Source organism: Lithobates pipiens, unplaced genomic scaffold (assembly GCF_037356315.1).
Source record: "Lithobates pipiens isolate NorthernLeopardFrog02 unplaced genomic scaffold, aLitPip1_a1.2 Scaffold_8, whole genome shotgun sequence".
Taxonomy (NCBI): Eukaryota; Metazoa; Chordata; class Amphibia; order Anura; family Ranidae; genus Lithobates; species Lithobates pipiens.
The window spans coordinates 166184887-166204781 of NW_027507903.1; the positions used below are offsets into that span (position 1 = coordinate 166184887).

Consider the following 19895-nt stretch of genomic DNA (forward strand, 5'->3'; position numbering starts at 1 on the left):
GCTGGCGTCCCAATACTTTTCACAATATAGCTGAAGTTTAGTAAAACTTTGTATTTAATTTTTTTGCAGAAAAGCACCAGGGATTTAACCTACTTAATGAAGTGTATCCCATATGTTGCACGCTAATGGCTTTTGTAGAAATCATCTCCTCAATAATTTCAGTCCTCTTCACAGTGGTGAACTTCTGCGCTTCTTGAGTTAACTTATTGGTTGTATGTTTGTAAAGATCGCATCTAGATTCTCTCACTGGGCCCTCCTCTTCTGCTCCTTCCCCTCCACTCACAGTATTCCTTGCATTATTTTCAAGTAATGAAAAATGTTCTGTGAGTGGAGGTGGGGAGTCCTGTCATTCATCTGTGTTCCCTCCACTTACAGAACATTTTGTATTATTTGAAAGGAATTCAAGTAAATATGAGATGAGGAAAGGGTGGTAGAGGAGGGCATTGTCAGAGAGTCTGGATGGGTAGACATTGAAAGATTAATTATAACCGATTCCTATGGGTTACTGCAGTTTTCACAATGCTCTTGTTCTTTGAGCTGCATTATAGATCAATCAACCCACCAGTTGGTGGACTTACCGGTATGTCTTTGGTGGACCTTAGGGACAAAGAGACCCTGGTCCTCCACTAGTTTGGGGCTTTGTAGTGAGTTCTGCCTCACTGCTGATTTGAGGCTACTTTCGGATAAGAAGGTACGAAATACACACATATATATCACAGTTGCTAGGAAATTCTAGTTCTTGCAGCTTGCAGTATGATGGCTTTGCAACCGACAAAAATAACATCAGACAGAGCTATTTATTTGTGATTTGTTCAGTACAGTGATTGCATTTAAAGTAGTGCTGGTAAACTGAAGTGAATTGGCAGCATATATTGTATAATATTGATTAATTCTTATTTTAATGTCAGAAAATGGTTTCTTTCCCGAAACCTAGGAGGTAAATAACACATGTAAGTTCAGTTTCATAAAACTGCCTCTAGCTCAAGTTTACCAGGATGTCAAGCACATCTAAGTACTACCCAAACATGCCGTTCTTTGAGCTTTCTATAGGTTAGCAGTGACAGGTCCCCTGAGGTGATCCAGAAGATGTAGAATACAGAAAAGTGACATATGTGCTCTAGTGACACCTATCTAAGCTCTTGCGGTTTGAAAGGCATGCATTGTCTGATGCTTTAATGTCAGGGTCTGAAATCTGTATATAGGCAAGCATACCCATTTCAAACACTGTCATTTCATGACTGTGGTTAAAAAGAATATATTCAGTTGATTAATGCATGGAGAAAAAGCACATATCGAGTTGGTTAATGTATGGAAAAAGAATTGCTTTGCTCTAGTTTTCAGAAATGAGTTTCTCCAACATAAAAATGTTTCTGTCTGTCATTGTCTGTCTTACCACCTCCACTTTGAGGCAAGGAAAGAAGCAAAATGAGAGATTTCTTTTCCTTACAAAGATATTCTTTATAAAGCAAACTTTTGGTCTTATAGAAAACTTATGCTGAAAGAAATAGGAGGCTGCAATTGCTGACCTCTTGCTGAAAAAAAACAATTTACGGGGTCGTCATTAGATCCTCTAATTTTGATCACAGTCTCCAGATTAGATCTTCTAAATTCACACTGACTTTACTTGCTGCATCCTTGTTCCAGGTCAGATAGTAGCCGCTGGTGGATAGGGCTTATTTCCTTCCCTTAGGTCACATACAGACAGGCACACAGCATTTCAGCCAGTCTCTCTCTAGATGAAGAAGCAGTCTAGGGGTTCTGTTTTTTTTTATTGGGGAAAGATTAACTTGGATGGGGATAGGGAGCATGGGATACCTTGAAACTGTAGAACTTGAACAGGTTGAGGACTACTTATTTTATAGCTGCACTTGTTCACTTATTTGCAAAAAAAAACACAAAAAGGCTTGTACTTCCTCAGCAGTAACTATACAACACCCTACGGTATTGTCTCCCTGCTTGGCTGTACTGGCACACTTCAGCCTGGACTTTTCTCTAGTAACAAGTCCCAAAGAACCTCCAAGCTGCCTGTGATCCTGTTTTCTTCTCAAGACTAAAACACTAAACAGTCACTCTTGCAGCATTGGGGTTTTGTACTCACTCAGCCACAGGCTCATTGATTGCCTCCTTCCGATATCCAGCTGGCTCTTTCCTTGTGAGGGAGACACAAACTCACTTAGCCTCCTGGACAACTTGGGCTCTCCTACAGCTTCCTTCCTGGCTTTCCTCCTGTGAGCTTTCTTCTGACCCCCTGGAGTCCTGAGATTCTTTCTCTTCAGGTCCTCCAGCTAGGCCTAGCTGGGACCCTCTTTTCCTTTTGCTGGCTCCTTCCCTGGCTTCTGCCCAGGAGGGTAAGGCCCCTCAACAGGGGTCTCCTCCTGGCGGGACCCTGGAATGCTTCCTTACACCAGCATTCTGCAGACTCTCCTTACTGCTCAGGCTCAAACTCAGGCTCAAACTATTTTTGGGCTCTTCCCCCACCTCCTGAGCACACCTCCTCAGGGATTTGTGGTAGTCCTAAAAATATTCAACCTGCAGCCTCTGTTCTCCCACCCACTATGTCCAGAATATACTAAAAACTACTAAAAGTGGAGCCAAACTAAAACAACCTTCCCTAAACCCAGGAGGGTGCTTCACATAAAATGAACATCAGCTAAAAGATTATCTCTAGTTTTGTAAAGACTGAGGAATAGTTGGAATCATAGGTCTTTGTTACTGTCACAAGCTTTTAAGCTGACCATAGATCTACTGAATTTTGGCCAGTTTGGCAGGGACCAGCTGAATTTTGATCAATACGTGGGCACTTCTGCTCAACAGAAGTTGATCTAAAGACTTCTGTTGAACGAGTTTGTTGGAAAATGTTCCTCGATCAATGGCAGCAGAGGAGATCAGGGCATTCTGACAGCAGAAATCTCTGCTGTCAGTACAATGACTTAATGGGAAAGATTCCTCTATCCACCTTGACTGTGCAGATGGTGGAATCCATTTGTTTTGTTCTTTTTTTTCTTCATTCAGCCTTCTGGCTGAATAAAAAAAAAAGATCCATCTATGACCAGCCTTACTGCTGCCTTTGTCCCCTTGAGGGGGGGTTCTGAATACTTCCTGTACCAAAGACAAAACCGGAAGTGAGTAGAAATCATCTTAAATGAGGGAGAATTCCACCTTTTGACAGCTGTAAGCAGATCCAGTTACCCTACTGAAAATTTTACATTGCTGTTTTGTTAATTTTCTTTTTACATGAAAAGTACGTTTTATAATGGAGACACTATACATAGACTAGAAAAAAATGTTTTGACCAGGGTTCAATTTTAAAGACCACGTACATTTTTTCACCCATCCTCATTCCTCCCCTCTCCACCCCCCAAGCTCCCGCCCCCCCCAACCACTTTTTGTTTTGTTTAAATCCAATTATAATTACGTTTTTTCCTGCAGTTTTTTGCACAGTCTACTTACATCACAGGTCCTTCTCTCTTCTTCTCTATTGGCAGCTGTCTTTACATCTTGATTAGGAGTGCTGTGAGTCCAGTCAGAGCTGCTTTTTTTAAAACACCCCACACCCTGATTTAACCACTTCAAGTCCAGGGCATTTTGAAACAGCACAAGGATGTGAAGTGGTTAAAGCACTAAAACCATATGATCAACATGGCTGACAACTAGCACGTGCAGAAAGACGTCATCTTTCATTGCTCTCATTTTGAGCTTCACAGTAGTTCCATAACAGTGTGGCCTCGTCGTCCTGGAAGTAGTATGCAACCCAGGGATCAGAGATCAACAGCTACTGTAATCCAAGTCCAAGACAGGTGTTTATTTGTGACAAATTTCTTTTAACCAGGAAAGGAAATAAGGCATAGGAGTTGTATGGTTGCCAGACACTTGCCAGTTCTGTGGAAAACATGCATTCAAGCTCAGTAGCTAAACGTTTTGATAAGCTAATTTGTGAGTTAAGATGTCTAGAATTTTTCTTGTACAAATTCTTTTTTTCAGGCCCAGCAGGTTGTAACTTATTAGTAGGATTCACGTTGTTTGGTTTATTTTGTTTTTGTGACCATGAAATTAAGCTTCATGGTATCGTGTGAGCAGAACACAAAGAACAGATGTTTTATTGCATCAGAAAGTTTGTTATCAAATTAGCTGTTTTAGTGTTACATTAGAGAAGATGAAGGTCATAAATAATCACCAAAATATAAAATCACAGCATTCGTTTACAATTAAATGCCACAAGCAATTTTTATAGAGTTGTTATTTTGCTCATTACATTTGTGCTTCCTACAGTTCTACTTATTAGTCATAAAGCTTTGCAGGTTATGAAAAACATTACTTTTAATAATATTCCAGTATACATTTGTGTGACAGCTAAAATATCTAAATTAAAGTTATCAGTTATCAGCTGCCTAATATATCGATAAAAAAAGGACGTAAACATTTATTGCTCAGCTTGAAAGATGGCAGAACATGTATTAAATCTGCTTCTAATTATAAGGGGGTTATTACAAAGTACTAGAAGGTACAATTTAATAAATGGCAATTGTGAGTTTAAAGGCAAACTCTACTTTTGTTAAGAAAAATTGATTTAGTGTATTGATACACAATCCATTTTCAAAGTTATTTTTATGAAAATGTACTTTTCAGTTTTAACTAATACCAACCATGGTTTTATACAACAGCCAAAAAAGTTTACATGACGTTTGCTCTCATGACATGGCTTATGTAAATTTTTCAGAAGCCTGCACAGAGCATGAAGTCAGTTTGCAAGCATCACTTGAAATGCATTTTTTTGTGAGATGCTTTCTAGACAGCGTTACTTGGGGGGAGGGGGGTTGTTTAATACTTGGTCATTTTTATAAAATTGCATGTAATAGGTTACCTGCTATAGAATACATAATATAATGATCATTCAGGAAACATACAATTATATAGCAGATCAGTTACAGTAGTACAATGCTCCAAATCATTCACATTGTTAGTGTAAATGACAATGTCTTTGATTCTAACTTTTGAATAGAGAAATATTATTTGCATATATTTATGTCTTTGCATGAATGTGTGCAATTTTGATTACAGAAAATGATCCTTGTACAATTATTTTACTTGAACAATCAATGGTCATTTGTATAAAGGCATGCTGAAGTTGCAGCTCTTCTTATTAAACCTTTCAGATGGTTGAGAATAACCCGTGCAGTCTTTCTTCTTCTGTTACATGGACAATAACCATGAGAAAAAGTGAGCAGTGTAGAGATCTTCCAGCTTTGTGGGGAGAATGGCAAAATTTGACAGCATGAAGGGGGGAAGAGGCAGAGACTAAAACGTTAAATAGTAACACCTGAATATGAAACTCTGAACCCAAGCATCTGAAATGCCTTGGAACCAGATGGCCTTGATGGTTGATAGGCACCTCCCCATTCTGACAAGTGTCACACCCCACCATTGTGGGAAGGAAGTGCACACCCCAGGCATTGAAAATTGGTATGTGGACTTCCTTAGCCATCTGTGTCTTGATCCTGGAGTATGGTCTCTTGACCCAGAGGTATTTAAAGCTCTCTGTCATAGTAGAAGACACCAGATGTGTACCTTCTGGCATCCAGATTCAACAACAGTTTTTTTTTGTCCAGGTTCAGGCACCCTTTGGCCATCACAGTGGATACTCTGGTGACTCGGTAGGATCAGTTCAACCTGATCTTCCCCTTTCCCCCTCCAAAGCTATTTCCTCATCTGCCCCACAGAATTGAGATGAAGGGCATTCTGGTGCTTCTCATTGCACTGATCTGGGCTAGAAGGACATAGTACTCAAACAAACTCATGCTCCTGGAAGACCTTCCATGAACACTCTTGGATCATTCAGGTTTTTTGACCCAGAGGCCAGTCCACCATCCTGCTTCTTGGTTCCTAACTTCATGGCTTGGCTTTTGAAGCCCAGATTCTGGGGGACAGTAGTTATCCCTACACTATAAATATATTTAGTGATCTGGTACATGGTATGCCCATGGGATTTGTAAGAGCTACAGTATGGCAGATATGTATAAAATGTATTTTTTTATGAATATCAAGCAACAAAAAGGTTTGTGTCACACAACATTAACAATCAGCTAATTTATTATGGGCAATTCAAATCTGTATTTACATATCTTTTTCATGAACACTTATCCATTTGTGTTTCCACAAAAATGGAAAAAGAAGGTGCATCACAAATGTCTTCCTGTTTTGTGAATATCCATTCACTTCATCATGAGTGGATGCTAATGACATGGTGCCTACTAAAAGTCAGCTTAAAAAATGAGTTAGGCTCGAGGGAAAGATGAATGCAGCAATGTACAGAGACATCCTTGATGAAAAGCTACTACAGAGCGCAGGGAACCTCAGACTGGGTCATCTTCCAACAGAACAACGACCCTAAGAACACTGCCAAGATAACAAAGGAGTGGCTACAGGACAACTTTGAGAATTTCCTTGAGTGGCCAAGCCAAAGCCCAGACTTGAACTCTATTGAACATCCCTGGAGAGATCTGAAAATGGCTGTGCACTGATGCTCCCCATCCAACCTGATAGAGCAAAGAAGAATGGGACAAACTGCCCAAAAATTGATGTGCCAAACTTGTAGCATCATACTCAAAAAGACTTGAGGCTGTAATTGGTGCCAAAGGTGCTTCAACAAAATATTGAGCAAAGGCTGTGAATACTTATCTACATGTGATTTGTTTCATTTTTTATTTTTATTTAATTTGTAAAGATTTCAAACAAACTTCTTTCACATTGTCATTGTGGGGTATTGTTTGTAGAATTTTGAGGAAAATAATGAAATTAATCCATTTTGGAATAACAACAAAAAAGTGAATACTTTCCAGATGCACTGTACATGCAATCTGGAGGGAAGATAAATCAGATTTTTGCACATCTTGTAAGTTGTGTACTACAAACAGTTTTGGATTCAAGGTGGCCTGGATGGCAGGTAAAATAGATCTCTATTTAGGGAAAACTAAATATGAACTGGCCAGACAAGTTTTGTTAGCCATAGAACTACTGCATATCCACAGACAGGTAGGAAGCAACAGGACAAACACCCCTTAGAGTCCTGAGCACCCCACCCCACCTCACCTCTACTCCAGGCCACATAGCAGCTGCATGGACTGCTATGGTGGTAGGTCCACCAGTGCCTGAATTATTGATGCTACTCTATGCCTGGACACAGTGAATAAATATTCATTGCAGCCATTCCCAGAAAGCATTTAATTGTAATACTGAGCTAACAGATTGAACAGATCCAGTTCAATAGACAGAGGAAAAAGGAAAAAAAAGTGAAAAATCGAAAACCTCCGAATACACTATCCTACTATGCCATAGTTAATCCAGAGGAAGGCAAAAAAAACAATAAAGTATGATCCAGTTTGCTCTGAGTGGGGGGGGGGGGGGGGCCTTGCTGATCCCCTAAGAGGCAATCGTATATTCCTTGGATCAAGCTTACCTATAAATATTAGCATCAAATTATATTCTGGGTATTTAGGAAAGAAACTAGGCCTTTTTTTTTTTTAAAAACAAACATTCAACTTATTATAATGCTTTGTGTTGTCTATTGTACAGATAGAGGTTAGAAATGCTGTTTGTCTGTCCTTTTTATAGTTTTACTCCCTGTCGCTGGGACCATACAGGGAAAACCTCCCATGGGGGTTTTTGTTACTTCCTGTGTCTCTGCTGGAAAGATCTTCTTGCTTCCTGTCCTGGAGACCACAAAGGAAATGAAAGAAAATGATCTTCGGTTGTGGCAGACATCAGTAAAAACTATATCACAGATCTAAACTTTCCTTATTCTATCCAGCTAAATAAATAAAAAAATACATTGGTTGGAGTTTCCTGTTATGAGTATGAGAACCAATACATTTTGAAGATTTTAAAGAGCAAGCAAGGAGTTGCAGACCATCTTTTCTCATGATTGCTATTGTAGCTGTGCGACTGCCTTTCCGCACCCAGGTAGCTCCAAAAAAAAATCTGATCTTATTAGGTAGTAGCACCTTACCTCTGTTCTATTTTAAATACTAATATGAGGCTTTATCCCAGATGCAAACTGTTACACATGCCTACAAATCTATCACTATATTTACCATATAAAATAATATACTGTATCTAATCATATACTCAGTAATCTGTTATAAGTGAAACAGGTATACAAACAAATAACTTTTCTAATTCTGTAAAAATCCATATACAGGCAAGGTCAATGGGTTGGATTTTTTCTTGTACAGTGTTCTTTAACATTTCTTTCAATGAATGATGTAATTTGCCAGACATAAATTCTAGGTTTCATTGTATTTTTAATGCTATATTTTGTGCTATAATTTGATGTTCCAGTCTAAGTGGCTTTATTTAAGTAATCTGAAATATTGGCTGGAACTCAGTTTTCTCATTGTTTTCTTCACCTCTGCATAAACACCCAGCTCTGGTCACCAAAAAGAGTAGACTTTATCTAAATGCGTTCAAATTCCTCTAATAGCAATCTGCCAGCTTAGATGATTCATCGAGCTCCCAGTTTCTATTGCTTGGATATCTTATTCAGCAAAATCTTTGCATGAAAAGTGAAGTAGAGGAATAAAAGATTAATTTAAAGGACCAGCTGTATCCATGTTTTGCTTCAATTTAAGTGGTGACTTTTTAATCATACTGATGTGTTTTTCAAAGCCCACATTTTTCAAATCACAGTGTTGAATACATATACTGTATATTTCTTTAAAAAGACAGTGTCCTTTAAAAAGATGAGTTGTCAATGAATCATTCACTTGACTTGTATCTTGAGAGCACATTTGATTGCTGTTTGTGTTGTTACTGTTTCAGTTTTTATCTGCCAGAAGTATCCTCATTGATACATATGCCACAGATGAAGAAAGTGTTTATGGTTACCTATATCGATTAAACTGCAAAATTATGGCAACATTTAATAGAATAAATTCTATGGTACCCCAAGTACACCTTTAATCGATCATCTCTCCCCCACTGCTGCTTGTCCCTAAGCTTTCAAAACTGAGCTCTGTCAGATAGGATGTGGGAGTGTGGTAGGGTGTGGGGGCAATATCTAAGCTGATTTAAATAATGACTTTCAGAAAGTCATATTTTGGGGGTTCTGGCAGTGCACTGTGGGGAAGTAGGGGGAGGTATGCAGAGGCATTTTATTGTGTGTCCTAGAAATACTATCTGCATTGACATTCAGTGTTGTGAACAATGAATTTGATAGCTTTTGGTGCTGAGAATCAAAAAGTATAAAATTATGCCTTCCCATACTACTAGACACTGAACCTAAACCTGATCCTTAAAGTGTTTGTTAGGCCATTATGGGTTCTTTGTAGAATCCCCTCTGTCATAACCCGGTATATCACTAACTGCTGTTTTTTTTATAAAATCCAGCACAGTACCTTATTTTGAATGACTACTGCGCACTGAGCTGATGTCCAGGGCTCTCCTGCCCTATTCCGAGGACTGTAGAGGGAGGGGCTGAGGCTCTCTCTGACATCAGCTGGGCGGATAGGAGGAGAGCCTCTCATGACCGCTCAGCCTCGGTCTTCAGTAAGGTATTGTGCTTCTCCATTTTTATAAAACAAAGGCAGAGAGCGATATAAGAGGTTATGACAGAGGGGATTCTACGAAGGACAGATAGTTATTTTGCATAGTATGGCAGAACCAGTGGAGGGGCAAGGAGGACACAGCTCACACACAGAGCTGACAAGTAGGAAGGGGAGGGGGGAGGAGGACAGGAGAGCTGCAGATAGCAGGGATACGGATGACTGAGGCATGTAAACTGACCACGGTGTCAGGGCTCAGCAACTATCATACACCGTGGTCAGTTGACATAAGGGAGGGTAGAAACGCAGGATCAGTCAGGTTTTTTAGGTGTTACAGGGGGCCAGATGACACAGCACAAGCACTGTCCTGTATAAAATGCTTTAAAGGAGCAGGATCAATATATATATTTTTTTTCAGGTTAACAAACACTTTAAGCTGTCTATGACACATAAACCTGCAGACTAAAGCAACAGCTTCACTTTAATGTTGCCAACACTAACTGAATACACTTACCTTTTCCACCCTATGCTCTATTTGACCATTGGTAACAAAGACAGGATGCATTGTGTAAATGTCAAGTCATTGCTCAGAGCTTACACAGGTCTAAAGATTCTCTCTTTCCAGCCATGTGACAGCACTGAGTGCCTAAGTCACATGCACCCCATACCTGGAAGTACTGAATATTTTTTTTTGCTGCCAAAATGATCAATCATGTTCAAACAATTTAACGGTATATATTATAAAAGTTTTACAGATAACCAACATATATTGGACCTTTTCATATGGCAATGTGCAAACATCGAATAGTAAAGTGTAAAAATGCAGAATGTAGCATGTAGAGTACAAAAAGTGATGCACATTGCTGCCATTAAAGTGAATATATATATTTGCCCTGTATAGGTAAAGCACAGGTTTAAGATAGCACAACCCTACAAAATAACCCTTAACCTTAAATTTAGCATTATCATTGACCCCTTCCCCTTCCCACCTTTAACCATAATGACCAATTGAATCAATTCAAATCCATACATACATTGCTCTTGTAAAAGTATAATGCCAATTGATCACCTGATCACCATAACCACCTGGCTCCTGCAACAAAAACATTTGGCATCCAATTGTCAATCCCAAAAGTGATTACTTTGGTTAAATCCTTATAATTTTTAGTTTACTAGTACAGATGCACAAAAATAGTAGATTTTTTTAACATGAAAGTATTCAATTGTATTACATTAATTTTAGAAATTTATTTTTTTTAAATTTTAAAAATAAATAAATAGTTAAATGCATTGATGCTTCAAAAACATAGACATTTAGATGCCCATCAGGAGTAAATATTTGTTATTTGAAATGGATCTGTAACATAGAAACCTTTAGATGTGCTGGTCTCTGTAAAGTGTTTTTTTTACAGAAGTGCACAAAGTTCAATAACATTCTTTAAATGCTGCAAACCTAGTTTTTCTTTTAGGCAATAAAGAGGGAGAAAATTTGTGTCATTGATCAGTGGGGGTGGGATAACATCCTACTGTTGTTGTCAATGGGATGAATAGCGTTCCCATTAATATTGTCTGTGTAATGAATAGTGTCCTATTAATGATGTTTTTTTAGAGGAATTGTGCTCAATCCTTGGAGTCAGTGGGAGGAATAGTTCCTCATTAATGGTGTCAGTGGGAGGAATTGTGCCCCACTATTGGTAATAGACAGAGAATTAGTGCCCAGAGGACCAGTTAAATGCAAGCAAAGGCTGTATCCAGCCCACAGGCCACAATTTAAGGACCAATGTTCTAAAATATCTGCAGTTTTATATTTGTACTTTAATTGTAATGCTGCTTATTGTTTTTCTTTCCATAGGATTAAGCAATGGGTTGATAAAATGCAAAATGATCTTGTAACACTGGCAAGAACAGCAAGTGGTGTGGATCAGCTTGCAGAGGTAAGTAAACAGCATTGCCTGCTTTGTAATTTACCTGCCAGTGCAGCAATTTCAATATACTGTATGCAATATGCAAAACTGTACAGGACCAGTGTTTCTGTTATGTTGTTTTTTATCATATCAGTCGTTCTGTATCACCATAAGCACTGGGTGCATGCACTGAGCGGGAGATGTGAAAGATATACGTGAGCATCAAGAATAAAAGCAAGGCTTTTTAGACCCAGCTCAGTTCATACAATCTGGATAGTAAATAGGCAGGTTGAAGTGGTCTTTTTAAAGAACATTCCAAGTTTGTTGAGAAAACAAAATAGAGTGAGATTCATTTTATATTTACAGTTTTCAAGAGTTGCAACCATGGGAGGGTTATTGTGGGATAGGGATGTATCGGGTACAAATGTTTGTCTTTTGGGGTGAAGGTCCCCTTTAAAGATGCTTACATATCTTCACATCATTCAGATGCAACATTGGTAATTGATTGTTGTAGCACCATAAAAGGTCAATCACTTAATAATTTAAAGAACCATTCCAGCCACTAATTCAATACAGTAATAACATTTCAAGATATTGGATAGTATGAAGAAATTATAACATTTTAATTGCCTTTACTGGAACTTACAGTATATAGCTACATAATCTGAATTGATATCAACTAATGATAGTATATACCTATATATTTTATGGGGACACATTTTGTATTCTAGAAGCTTAATGGTAAATGTCACCTCATATGCAAGTAGATGTACTTACAGTATATGCAAGCGACAGAAAACAACCGTTTAAAACAAATGGCTGATGGCTTCTTACTCTGGCACCACATGGAGTAACAGCAGTTTTCTGTAGCCCCAACTGAGCCCACACAACTCACTCCTACAAAGCCAGATGGCAGCCATCCAACACCCAATCTCTCCCTGCCTCACACAGTTACATTGAGCTGTTCCTTGAAAACCTGTATTCAGCTCACAGTCTGCCAACCCCGGCAAACAGACACGGCCCAGATTCCAATGAAAATTACAGTCCAGCCATGGGGCAAGGTAGTTATGGCTCCCTGTCTCCCATCCCAAGAGTTTCTCTTGTGAGAAGATAGCACAGGTGGTAGCATCCCTCCTGTCTCCCACCATTACCACAGCAGTGGATAAGGCAGTGACTGCTGGTCTTGAACAGCTGATGAAGGAGCTTAAGAACAGCAGATTTCTGAAGCAGCACATCAGATCTCCACACTGATGAATGAACTCTTGCAAGCCTGCACCACCATCCATCAATATTCAACAGCTCAAGAAACTTACTAGAGCAAGTAGAAGACCTGGAGAACCAATACAGGAGAAGTAATTTGAGAGTAATAGGTCCCTCTGGGGACTTTGCTATTATCTTGTTAGACGCAGAGAAAGCCTTTGATAACATCAGCTTTTGATGGCTTTTTTTTAGTTCTCTGCAAACTGGGATTCTCAGGTCCCTCTTTGTACTCCTCTCATATGGCTAGGGTGGTAGCATCAGGTTATTTGTCTGAGAGTATCAAACTACACAGTTTGCCTGCCTTCTCCCCTTTTATTTAATATCATACTAAAACTGCTTTCCAGATACGGCATTGGCAAGGCAATGGGACTTTCCCCCTACTGTATATATCAAAGTATTTGCCTATTCATGATAACCCTATGTTCCCTCAAAGTACTCAGCATGGAGCTTTTTCCATCTGAGAAGTAATGGACTTTTGTATGGCCTGTCAATGCTTGAGCTGGACTCTGGTACTCTAAAACCATTTAAGGACCTTATTAAAGTCTTTGGACTGCCAACTCAATACTTTTTATACTTTCTACAATGCTTTGATTATGTCAAACCTTGTTGTCCAGGCAAGTCAAAAGATTCCAGCTCTCCCTGATAAGACTGCCTGATCCAAAAACAATCTTTCTAATTTTCGGATATCTATCTACACATAGTTTACAAGACCGCTTGCTTCCTCATCTGTCTCCAACTGGAATAAGGATTTTATGGACTATGCACTTGCTGACAAACTCATTGACGGATATAATAAAGCACAGACACTTGTGACCAATGAGCTTTGGAGAGAATCTTATTTCAGGTTACTCCATAGGGCCTTCATTTGCTTTATATCAGCAGCAGATAATCTTCATTTGTCTACCTGTGCGTTTCTGTGTGTTTCCAGTAGGTCCTCGCATATGCACGATTTCTGGTTGTGCCCTTTATTCCCTAATTTCTGGGACCAGGTGATGGGCTTTGTATATGAAGTAGAAAAAACAAAGAAAAATCGCGCTACAGATTATAGATACAGGAAAATTTAAATCCTGTGAAATGCTGCAGTTCTATTATATAACCAAAATTATATATAAAAATTATTTCAAACCAGAAGAACCGCGCTCTCTAAATACACACACTTTCCACGTGATACCAATATTCCAACAGATTAACCGTGTTGGTAAATGTAAAAAATATATATGAAAATAAATGAATATAGTGCACAAGTGTTTTAAACGATCATAGTGAACATGACTACCACTAGCCCATAAATACAATTGTGGATCACATATAAACTTGCATATTGATAATCTGAAAGTTAAAATTAAAAAAGAAAGATGCACATATGAGAAATGAATAAAAAAAAAGTGTCCTTCTTAACAGCTGAGTATGTCCTCATATGACAGTCCTCAAAAACAAATCCAACTTGTGGAATCAATTATTGTCAGATACAAAACACCACGTGTTGATTATAGTGTCCAAAAATTCTGATTCCTTGCTTCATAAACTGTGAGACATGACGCAGTGTACCACCACCAAAGATCAAGATTGGCTCCTCACCAGATGTCCAAAAAATTATTCGCACATCAAAAGATCAGATCATGCTACACATGTTCCTCAGTCCTCCAGAACTCCACCCTCTTTCGAGATCATGGTTCAAACGGGAATAAAGCAGTGAGATATGGCATAAACGAGTAGGAAGCATCAGCCGTACGCTGATCTCCACGGGTCTCTCCTTCTTTGTTTTTTCCCACTGATAGCCAATGTAAGAGGGGATGGTGCTGCCAGCAGGTACAATATCCAGTAGTGGACCTTTTCACACACATCCAGCAATGGACCCTTTCACACACGAGTGGAGCTGTTTGAGTAGGGGAGAGAGACACAGCAGCACGCTGTGTGAAAGGGTCCATTGCTGGATGTGTGTGAAAAGGTCCACTACTGGATATTGTACCTGCTGGCAGCACCATCCCCTCTTACATTGGCTATTTTTGGACACTATAATCAACACGTGGTGTTTTGTATCTGACAATAATTGATTCCACAAGTTGGATTTGTTTTTGAGGACTGTCATATGAGGACATACTCAGCTGTTAAGAAGGACACTTTTTTTTGATTAATTTCTCATATGTGCATCTTTCTTTTTTAATTTTAACTTTCAGATTATCAATATGCAAGTTTATATGTGATCCACAATTGTATTTATGGGCTAGTGGTAGTCATGTTCGCTATGATCGTTTAAAACACTTGTGCACTATATTCATTTATTTTCATATATATTTTTTACATTTACCAACACGGTTAATCTGTTGGAATATTGGTATCACGTGGGAAGTGTGTGTATTTAGAGAGCGCGGTTCTTCTGGTTTGAAATAATTTGTATATGAAGTAACCAACTGCTCTATTCCTAAAGATCCCTTGTTACTATTTAGCTATAGTCTACATATTAAGATCATTCAGGGAGATCCCCCCCCCCCCCCCAATACGCTTGCAGAGCTATACTTAAGAAGAGGACTTCCTCTAACGCTCCTGTTATCTCAGGATAATATAGTAAAAGGGAGCTAAAAAAAACAAATGTACAGGGAGCAGCTGGACATGGAGTTGCAAAACTTTATTTCCACCAGTACGTTTTGCCTCTAAATGGCGCACCCTTATGGAATGTACCTTATCAGATTCAGAAATAACATCTCTTTAATCCTCTTTCCGATATTCAGATCGGTATGGCCAATTGTCTTCTCATTCCTCTTAAACCAGGTGGTCATCACCATCTCATCTTCAAAACTGACCTGCCCATCTGTCTGAAAGTCTATATGAACTATCTACTTGAATCTAAAAAGGACTGGAGTCTCTCTTTTGGTTGTTACTTTACACATTGCATTTGTAGTTTATCTAACTATCTAGTTGGCTATTTGTTTTGCAGCCCCCCCCTTCTTTTTTCCCTGATTACCTCCCACCCCACTACCTCTCCTCTTTCCTCCACTCCCCTCCTGACAAATGGTACCGTACATATGTAACATGTATGCCTCATTTCTAAATTTAAACATTTAGTTCATTTTGTTTGTATTTTATTTTGGTGAATGCTAGATTCCATGTTGTCTTGTATCGAAATATGTATCTTGAAGGTTTAATGTATCGATGTCCACTTTTCTTTATACAATTTAGTAAACATTTATGGAAAAAATGGACTGATAATAAACATTTCGGGGTTGATTTACTCAAGAGTGCAAAATCTGGTGCAGCTGTGCATGGTAGCAGATCAGCTTCTAACTTCAGCTTGTTCAATTAGGCTTTGGCCACACCAGATTTGCACTCCCCAGTTTTTGTAAATAAACTTCTTTGTATTAGCAATGCTGGGAAACTGGTTGAAGCAAAGCTAAGTAAAGGGCAAGAAAAGTTCTTATAGGTCAATACAACACCAACAAAGAGTATTAAACAGCAGATGTATCACAAGTCTAAGGTCAACCAGCAGATTGAATGAAAAAACTGGTCCAATTTCTCTATCCACACATTTGTCAGAATACACTGATCAGTGCTGCAGTCTGTTGCCTGCAGCACTGATTGCATGGAAATAAAGCTGAGGCTAACTATGACTGGCATGATTGTGATGACCTCTTTACGTGTTCATATTGTAAACTCTGCATAGCAACATAGGCATTGGTTTGTAATAATGTAATAATTTTTAATTATATAGTTTTATACATTTTTTTTTCTCTCAACTTCATTTGTAACAATCCTCTACGTGATCATAGTGACAGGTGCTGTTTATGGAGATACCCAGGGCCTTTACCTCCAGCCATTGCAGATTTGGGACACAGATACCCTTCAGTAATCTCCTGCTTATCAGGTACTACTGGGATTTTGACAGCCGTAAATGTTGAGGTCCTTAGAGGAGGACACGTTCAAGTTAATTTAGCTTGTATGAGATCACTGGATATGAGTTTATTGATTTTCCCCTGCTCTCCACTCTGCTTCCACCTGCAGAAGTCCTTAGCTCACAAAGGAGCAAGGTTAGTCCAGGGAGCGAGTTGGGCAGTGTTTTTTTCCTGGGTACAGCTATGGGGAAAAAAAATCCCTGGGGAGAACACTGGGGTAAATTCCAAGGATGACTATGATCAGGGAATAAAAGCCTTATTGGCAGAACACCTATGATAAACTTCAAAGAGCAACATTCCACCCCATTCACCTTCTTCAACACATCTATAAGCAGTAAAAAAAAAAAAAAAAACTTTCAGAAGAGCTATAACCCTTTTAATATTTATTTTACTCTGAAAAACACGACTTTCATATTGTAAGTTACCTATTTGGCCTTTTTAGTGTTTTTACATTCTTTGATTTAAAAAAGAAAAGTCTACCAATTCATTTTTATTTTATCTTCATAAAGTCAGCTAAACTAAAGTTAATATTTTATCACCCCTGTATGTTTTACAGAAGTGCGAGGCAACAAATCTTTTGTGTGTTTTTGTGAAATAGATATGTGTGGAATCAAAACCAGGAATGAAAGCTAACAGCAGTCTAGCTTGCAGTATGTTGACCTTTACAGCGTTGGAAGTACCGCATGAAAGGACTTCCCAAGACACAGTACTTGAAGCCCGCACGGTTCTGAGCCACACTGTGATGTATACTAATTACTCCCGGTTTTACTTTGGCCTGGCAGCAGCAAGGACTAGCTACGCACAGAGGATAGTGTTAATAAGGATCCTGTGTATTTCCTCTGAGTTAAAACATTTCAGTAAGGGTTTGAGTTCTAGTAATTATAACCTCAGGAAGAAAATCTTCATAAATGTAATGAAAATGGATTGCTCAAAGCTGTATTGATCACTTTGGCAATAGTCTTCAACAAACAATAGCATTGTTGCTTCCAAGCATATTAATGGGTAATGTCAGCCAAAAGCTTATGATCTAATTTTCTCATTCTAGCCCACGTCATTTCTCAATGCTCATCTTATTCAATGAAATTATATACTGGGCCATCTCTGTCTGTCTTTTTTCATCTTGTTATAGCCAACTGGCATTCCTTACCCTTCTCTGTCTATCATTTCCTCACTGAATCTTACAATCCATTCTCTATAGTTATTGTTACTGCCTGCCTGTTCTCTTGTCACTGAAGATTTTTCCGCTAGTTAGTTCACTACAGTATGTTGTACAGTAGATTATGCACAGTAGTGTTATCATCAATAAAATATTTGAGTGCAATTGTATCCATAATTATCCAGATATCCCCAAAAAATGTTTAATCTAGTTTATGAATTCATTACAAAAACAAAATGGATACCAGGTTCATTAGTTTACAGACAACACTGTAGTTCATGTATGAACACATTTTAACCACTTAAGTGGGGTTGTAAATCCTCATATCTTTTCACCTTAAGGCTTCCCATATATATATATATATATATATATATATATATATATATATATATATATATATATATATATATATATATATATATATATATATATATATATATATATATATATATATATATATTATACTTTTGCTTAAAATTCTTATTTTTTTTCTTGTATCACTTTTATTGCCATTACAAGTAATGTAAACATCCTTCTGACAGCAATAGGAATGTGACAGGTACTCTTTATGGAGGAATCTGGGGTCGATATGACCCCAAATCCCTCCTTTGCACTTAAAAGCATTCAAAATGCCAAGATCAGCATTTCTGAATACTTACCGTTTTCAAAAAATGGTGCCATTGAGATGCCAGTAAACCGGAAGTGATATCATGTCATCGCTTTCGGGTTACCATAGCGGTGACCCGATCAAAGCAGATCCCGGCTTCCTTCGGTTCTCTGACTAGCTGACAGATGGTGGGACAGGAGAGCCCGAACAAACCACGAAAGTTGGCAGGAGGGGGGGATCCCCTCCCATTGCTTGTAATAACAACCAAGTGGCTGGTTAGCCACTCCAGTTGTTATTACAAGAGAGCTGACCATCGGCTCTAAAAAACAGTACCAGGGTGATGCATGCTGCACCCCAGTACAACCACTTGAAATTAAATGGTGTACCAGGTATGTGATTTGGCATCAAGTGGTCAATGGGCAAATGCCGCGTTCTTTGAAAAACAGTTTGATTTGATGCACTTCTGAGATCATTCAGAGTTCACTACAGTGAGGTCATGCTGCCTAATATGATCCAGTGTTCATCCAGAATGCTTCTGCTCTGGGGCGCCACCATCTTGCTGCATGGTCTGATCCACTGTTCTCTTCTGCATGCTTCTGTTTCATATCCCAGCCTGCTTCCATGAGCTCTGCATTCTTCAGTCCCTCTCTGCAGCGTTCCTGTCAAAACTGCTGCCATTTGAACACCCCTACACTCTTCTAGTTCTGGTTAGCCTTCACACATTAGAGCTAGATACATTTAGGGATCATGAACTAGAGTTAGCACACAGCTAAGTCCGAACCTCTGAAAGTCCCTGGCAGAACACCAGCTGGCCCTTAAACTCTGCACCCTGGGGAATCCATTATGACCTGCTCACATGTGAGTTGACTTCATTCATCATCGTGATAGAGTCTAATTAGTTTAGAATGTTTCCCTAGCACAAATGTGAGCATTACAGAACATTGTAGGGCATGCACACATATGTCTATGTAGACTTGGTAAACATTGTTTTAAAAATAAAAAAAGCAACATTTTAGGTAATGGCTTTATGTAAAACATATGTCCAAACTAAGGAAACTGATGTGGCTGTGTGGCACCATTTTATTGCCCAGAACAGAGGGCACGTCCAATATCATACTTGTTGCTTATGATTTCTGAATATATCTAATGATATAAAGTACTTTTATTTTACGCCTCCAGCTTTGATGTTAATTTGTATGTTTATCCAGGTCCAGAGGGGCAATCTAAAATTCTCTATTTTTCCAGAAGGGATGGATTGTCTATGACTAAGAATCTCACAGAAGTCCCACATCAGCTGTAAATACTCTGTCAGGACTTTTTTAGTGAAACATTTTTTACTCAATTCTTTTTCAATAAAACAACAACATTCATTCCCACTTTTACACATTTTCAACCAGAACAGTTAATAAATGTGTTACGTGTTAGTCAGATAAACTAATATAGACTGATGTATTTGATATGCTGAAACTGATTTTAGCCTTGATGCCTTGAGGAAGGGGACTCTGCGTGACCCTGAAATATACAATAAAATGCAGCGCAAAAAAT

General features: G+C 38.7%; 1 protein-coding gene across 9 annotated transcripts in view; it reads left to right on the forward strand.

Moving 5' to 3' along the window:
- CACNA2D1 (calcium voltage-gated channel auxiliary subunit alpha2delta 1) overlaps positions 1–19895 on the forward strand; it is a 930857-nt gene that overhangs the window by 177663 nt on the left and 733299 nt on the right. For all 9 annotated transcript variants that reach the window (XM_077469518.1, XM_077469511.1, XM_077469509.1 and 6 more), the window contains exon 2: positions 11389–11470. In XM_077469518.1, coding sequence (XP_077325644.1) covers positions 11389–11470 — 82 coding nt within the window. The remainder of the gene's footprint in view (positions 1–11388; positions 11471–19895) is intronic.